Raw genomic sequence first — 6,000 nt, forward strand, 5'->3', positions numbered from 1 at the left:
CCAGTCTCACTTTTCCAGACGCGAGCCAGGCCCGGGAGAACAGAACAGTCGATACAGACAACGAGGCACTGACAAGAGGAACTACAGCTTCGAGAAAGCCTTCTCTCCGCCCGGGAGGAAGGCGTCCGGGTACACGCCGCTGCCGCCAACACTCTGCGACGTATGCCACTGCGCGCAACGGTCGACCATGGTCAGGGTCGTACTCTAGAGACAGAGAGGGAGAACGAGGGACGCACGCTGCCGCCGTCGACGACGAGCGTCGTCGCCGTAATGTACTTTGCGCCGGGCGAGAAGAGGAACGTTGCCGCCTGCGCAATGTCGTCGATCGAGCCGTACGTCTGGAGCGGGATGGCGCGTGTGTGCTCGGCGACGAGCTCCTGCGGCCGGGCGAGAGGGGACGGTCAGTGAGGCCTCGAGGCGAGAGGAAGAGAGGACGAAAAGACGGACCTTCGGCATGAGGCGGTCCATGCCCTCGGTACCGGCGATCGGTCCAGGGGCGATGATCTGTCGAGCGATAGATGGTCAGTGTTGCGCCCGCTGCTAGAGCCCGAGGCGTACGCGAGCGGGAAGGACGAAGAGAGAGAGAGAGGCTCAGACGCACATTGGCGCGCACCCCTCGCGGGCCGTACTCGACGCCGATGACCTTGATGAGGGCGTCGACGCCGGCCTTGGCCGCCGACACGTGCGCCTGCAGCGGGGTGGCGGTGTAGTGCAAGGTGGCAGAGATGGCGAGGATCGAGCCCTTGGTCTTGCACAGCTCGTCGATCGTCGCCTTGAACGTGTGGTACGTGCCGAGGGTGTCGATCTCGAGGACCGTCTTGAAGGCGTTGGCGCTGAGGCCTGTGGGTGCGCAGGGTCGTCAGATGTGAGCGCGACGAGGTAGGGGGAGGGAACGAGCGAGGTAGGGGGAGGGAACGAGCGGCGCACCTGCGAGCGGGCTCAGGAAGTTGCCGGCGGCACCTGCGACGACAAAGTCGATCCGGCCAAACTCGGCGACGGTGCGCTTGATGGCCTCCTGGAGCGTGTCGAGCTTGCGCACGTCGCCGCTGATGCCGATGCACTTCTTGCCCGTGTCCTTGCTCAACGCGGCCGCCGCGTCCTCGATGTTCTTCTGGCGGCGACCGAAGATGGCGGCGTTGCAGCCGTCTGCGAGGGCGAGAGGGATAGAGCCGGCGGGACGGGAGGAGGGACGAGGAGGAAGAGGGGGAGGAGTGGGCGGAGTGGGTCAGCGACGTCGATGCCGAGAGCGAGGGGACATGGACGCACGGGCCATGAGCTGCTTGACAATGCCGTAGCAGATGCCCGATCCGCCTCCAGTCTGCGTGTGAGGGAGGGAAGCGTCAGGCCAGATGAAAGTGGGGCGGCGAGAGGGAGGGGGACGCACAACGAAGGCGACCTTGCCGGCAAACACGTCGGGCTTGAAGACAGAGACAGTAGAGCTCATGGTGTGCAGCGCGAGTCGATTGAGCGGGTGAGTGAGGAGGGAGGGAGGCTCTCGTCCTCTCGTCGCTCGGCTCGGCGGGACGAGAGCCGGACGCTCTCGCAAAGGGCGGACGAGAGCCTGCTGTAAGGGACGGGCGTGTTCACTACGACATCAGAGAGGGCTGCAGAGTGCTACAAAATAGACGGTGGACGAGAGACAGGGGGTCCGACCGACAAGCCGAGGACGACGCACTCGGGCCTCGACAGCGCCCACCGCCCGACGTGGACAGGCGAGAGGCAGTGTACCTCGACCCTGGACCCTCAGGGCACCCAGCGACGGCGCCGCACTCACAGCGCCCTGCCCGCCTTGACCTCGTCCTCGTCGTCGACCTCGACCTCGCCCGCTCGACTCTCCCACGCCGCTCTCCTCGTCTCACTCGCGCTCGCCTCGAGCTGCGCGGCGACGCGTGCGCCAAACATGGGCGGTGGCGGCGGTGACGGCGGCGCGTAGGCAAAGCCGGCCGAGCCGGCGCCGGCAGGGAGCCTCGGGCTCGGGGCGGCGCTCGTTGTGGGCGTCGGGGCGCACGTGACGATGTCAGGCGGGCGCGTTGCGCGTATGGAAGGTGGTGACGAAGACGAGGTGGCGGTTGCGGGGAGAGGTGAGGGCGAGGGAGAGGAAGGCGAGGGCGACGGGATCGAGAGCGCGAGCGACCCAAAGTCGAGCTCGAGGGCCGGCAGTCGCGGCACGTCGTCCTCGGCCGACAGCTCGAGGGCGGGCAGAGGTGGCGCCGCCTCGACTGGCGCCGTCACACGCTCGCGCTCCGGGACCGCCGTCGCCGCGGTGTCGACCCTCTCGCGCGCATCGACGTCCGCCTCGCCGCCGTCCTGCGGCAGCGTGACGACCCTTGCGAGCGGACTGCCCATGCTCGTCGCACTCGCCGCGCTGCCGCTCCTCGCTCTCCCTCGCACGCCGCCTTGACCCGACGACGCAGCGACCGGCGCCGCAAGCCCGGTCGGCACGCCCGGCTCGAACGCCGGCGGTTGGTCGACGTCGCCCGCAGCGTCGCGATGCGCCGCAGACGAAGGCGGCGGGAGCGCGACGCCCGGGCCGTAGCCGTACGCGCCGAGCGACTCGCGCGACGAGAGGAACGCGACCTGCTGCGGCGTCGGCCCACCCTTGGGGTACACGAAGCTCGAGTGGACGAACGAGTTGGGCAACGGCGACGAGATGCCCTGGTCGCGGATGCTCATCGTGCTCGAGCTCGCGCGCGACCCGAGCGAGCCGTACGGGCTCCTGCCCGCGCCCGCACCTGCGACGCCGGGTCCTGGCGGAAGGACGAGCGACGACGAGCTCGAGTTGGCGCTGCTGCCCATGAGGCGCTGGAGCGTCGATGCGCGAGGGCGACCGAGTGTCGGCGGCGGCGAGGGTGGCGCGAGCGCGTTGATGGGCGAGGACCGCGACGAGCGGTGCGAGAAGTAGGACGGACGAGACGACGGCGGCGTGCTCGTGCCGGGAACGGAGGACGACAAGAGGTAGGACGAAGGAGGGGAAGAAGGGCGGACGGGCAGGTCGATGAGGCCGCTGCGGGACGCAAAAGGCGACGAGCCGCCTGGCGTGTGCGACAGGTACGGCGACATGCCCGGCCGCACGGCGCCCGACGCGCTCGAGCCCGAGCGACCGCGGCGTCCGGCGCCGGCGCCGAGGGGCTCGCTCGCCGAGCGCGGGCGGCCAACGACCAGGGGCGCCGAGAGGAGCATCGAGCCGGGTCGGCGCTGACCGCTCGCGCCGTCGCCCGACACGTCGATGCTCGGCCGCGCAAAGAACGAGTGCTCGTCCTCCTCGTCGTCGTCGACGAGCCCGCCCTCGTCGCCCTCGCCCTCGCCGTCGAGCTCCGAGTCGCCGACAAAGCTGCCCTCGCCCGTCGTCGCGCGCGACAGCGACAGGTCGACCTGGGACGCGGCCGGGTCGACGCTCTTTGATAGGGTCATCTCCTGCTCTTGCGGCTCTTGCGAGTAGAGCGGCAGCCCCACAGGGCTCGCCGTGCGCCTGCGTCTGCGCCGCCGGCGCTCGCGCGGCTGCGTGATGGGCCGGTCGGCGACCGTGACGCCGCTCGGCGGGTGGTGGCTCCTCGGCGTTGCGGGGCGAGAATTCGAGCGGGTCTGGGAGGGCGAGGCTCGGGTGGACGAGCCGGGCGAGGGGGCATGAGCGACGGGCTCGACGGGGACAAAGTGCTGCAGGCAGACGAGACTGGTCAACGGATAGGCCCGGGGCGATAGACAGAGAAAGGTGGGCGCACCTTGCGAAAGAAGGCCCTGACGCGTTCTCGGCGGGTCGGCATGGCGCGCAGCTGCTCGTGGTCGGCGGGAGGAGGCGAGCCGGGCGGAGGCTCGACGGCTGCGCGCTCGTGCGGGTGGCCCGGCGCGGGCGTGGACGCGTGCGCTTGGTGTGCGGTGGCTAAGGCAGGCGACTAGCCCGGCTGGAGGACGAGGGCGACGGTGCGAGCTGGTGCCGAAGTTCGGGGTCGTGGGGCGGGCGAGATGAGGGGTGCGGCCGAGGAAGGGCCGGCGGGACGCAGCTCGCGCTCGGGCTGGGTGCGCTCGGCGGTGACGGCGACGCTGGTCGAGAGAGCGTCGAGACTGTGAATGGGGACAGCGAGAGAGGAGGGAGCGAAGCCTCTCGCACGCGCGACTTTGGCCCTCGGCGACGGCTGCGGCAGCCTCTCTCCTCGGACAGCTGGTGAGCGCAGAGATGCACGACAGGGACCCTCTGCTGCGAAAGCCCGGGAGGACAGGGAGGCGGTGCATGAGGAGGAAGAGCTCTCGAGCGAAGCTGAGCGCGCGCGAGCCTCTCGTCGTCGGGATTTGGGTACTCGTGCGTGCCATGGCAACGCCCCAGCCCAGCCATCGATCGCTACAACAAAGCACCACCGCGCCGTCCGACTCGCCGTGCGCCGCCGCTCGCCGCTCCGCCGCTGCTGCACTAGCCAAACGCACGGGCGGGAACGAGGTGCCGTGCGACCCGAACCGAGGCGAACCAACGACCGACGACGATGAACCGAGGACGCGACCAAGAGCGACGCGCTTAGTCGCGACGGCCGAGGCCGACGACGTTGCGGCGGTACGGGCGGTCCTGGTTGGTGGCCGGGGCAACAACGTTGACGGGGAGGGCGTCGAAGCCGAGCGACTTGAGGAGGTCCTTGGTGTCGGCGTCGACGTCGATGGGGACGCCCTGGGTGTCGAGAGCCGACACCTCGGGGACGAAGTTGTCCTTGCGCTCGCGCTCCTCCTCCTGGAGCTTGAACGAGATGCCGCGGACGGGGCCCTTCTGGATGCGCTTCATGAGGTGGGTCGTGAAGCCGGCGATCTTGTTGCGCAGGCGCTTCGAGGGGATGATGGCAACCTCGTCGCAGATCTTCTTGTTGGTGTGGCTGTGTCGAGGGTGGACGCGAGAGGGTCAGTCGGCGGGCGAGAGGTCGAGGTCGGGACGAGGGAGGAAGTGGAGCTCACAAGTCAAGGGTCAAGCGAGGGTAGTACTTCTCGATGACGACGCGCGAGGCGCGCTTGACGGTCTTGGTGCGGACACGGCCCCTGTTGGCGCGAGCGGGCGCAAGGGTCAGTCGGGAGGTCGTCGACAACGAGGGGGATAGGTGCTCGTCGTCCTCCGGCGGCGGTGCACGCCCGCCGTGCGTCGCCTGCCGTGTCCACTGCTGTGCCCACAGCACCTTGCCCTGCCCTGCTGCCCGCTCCACCGTGCGCTGTGCCGAGCGCGAGCCGGGTTGCTCAAGCGCAGCTCGCCCGCCCGCGCGGCACTCGGTCGCGCACTCGTCGGCGCAGCGGTGCGGGACCAAGACCGCTCGGACGGCGGTTTGCTCGGTACGGGATCGAGGGGGCCGACAGGGACGCTGGTGCGGAGCGTGGTGGGCTGGCAGGGCGAGGGCAAAAGTCGAGGGTCGGCGGGGGAGGTTGTCGAGGTCGTTCGAGGTCGGTGGGGCGGTCGACAGGGGTGGGAGAAGGCGGCGGTTGCGATGGTGTAGCTCACATGTTGATCTGCGGGAGGGGTTCGGCTGCGAGAGAGACGGACGGGGAGCAAGAGGGGGGCGGCGGTCGGTGGAGCTTGGGTGCCAGTTTCGACTCCGCCGGGAAAAGCTCCCCTCCCTCGTCGCTTTGCTCTCCACTTCGTCCCCTCGCAAGTCACCCTCCCCCTTGTTGTAGCCAGGTAAGTGCGTCGACTTGGCCCCCCCTCGGTGTCGGCCGCCTCGAGCGGGGCGCACGTGGAGTGCGGGTGCTGAGGGAGGGGAGCTTAACGGGTGGAGTCGCGCTGGTACTTCAGCTCCCGGACCGCGGTGTAGAACTTGTTCGCAGTCTGTCACCATCGCAGCAGACACACACCAGCAGATATTCATGGTGGGGCTACGCCCTCGAAGCCGCGGTCGACCCCGAACCCTGAAGACGTCTCCGGAGAGCTCGACGGGCTTGGTGCTTATAAATGGCCGACACGTAGTCTTTGGACCTGATCGCTAGCGACGCCGTCGAGACCAGCAATACTACTCGAACCAATGTAAGTAACGTGTCTATTTT

General features: G+C 69.0%; 3 protein-coding genes across 3 annotated transcripts; all 3 read right to left on the bottom strand.

Annotated features, from left to right (window-relative positions):
- Positions 1-81: 81 nt before the first annotated feature.
- RHOBADRAFT_41710 (uncharacterized protein) lies at positions 82-1,444 on the bottom strand (the record flags this gene model as incomplete). The annotated part of the gene is made up of 7 exons (XM_018413936.1): positions 82-168; positions 237-377; positions 448-504; positions 602-840; positions 928-1,146; positions 1,267-1,318; positions 1,385-1,444. The coding sequence occupies 7 exons, from the start codon at positions 1,442-1,444 to the stop codon at positions 82-84; spliced, it is 855 nt and encodes a 284-aa protein (XP_018273763.1).
- Positions 1,445-1,770: 326 nt separating this feature from the next.
- On the bottom strand, positions 1,771-3,865 carry RHOBADRAFT_51533 (uncharacterized protein; the record flags this gene model as incomplete). The annotated part of the gene is made up of 2 exons (XM_018415894.1): positions 3,720-3,865; positions 1,771-3,654 (listed from the first exon to the last, which is right to left on the bottom strand). The coding sequence occupies exons 1-2, from the start codon at positions 3,759-3,761 to the stop codon at positions 1,771-1,773; spliced, it is 1,926 nt and encodes a 641-aa protein (XP_018273764.1). The 5' UTR covers positions 3,762-3,865.
- Positions 3,866-4,279: 414 nt separating this feature from the next.
- On the bottom strand, positions 4,280-5,495 carry RHOBADRAFT_64537 (40S ribosomal protein S17). The gene is made up of 3 exons (XM_018418507.1): positions 5,462-5,495; positions 4,930-5,010; positions 4,280-4,850 (listed from the first exon to the last, which is right to left on the bottom strand). Coding segments are annotated over exons 1-3 (429 nt in total). The 5' UTR covers positions 5,464-5,495; the 3' UTR covers positions 4,280-4,504.
- Between the last annotated feature and the right edge of the window lie 505 nt (positions 5,496-6,000).

This window comes from Rhodotorula graminis (assembly GCF_001329695.1).
Source record: "Rhodotorula graminis WP1 unplaced genomic scaffold RHOBAscaffold_2, whole genome shotgun sequence".
In the NCBI taxonomy this organism is placed as follows: Eukaryota; Fungi; Basidiomycota; class Microbotryomycetes; order Sporidiobolales; family Sporidiobolaceae; genus Rhodotorula; species Rhodotorula graminis.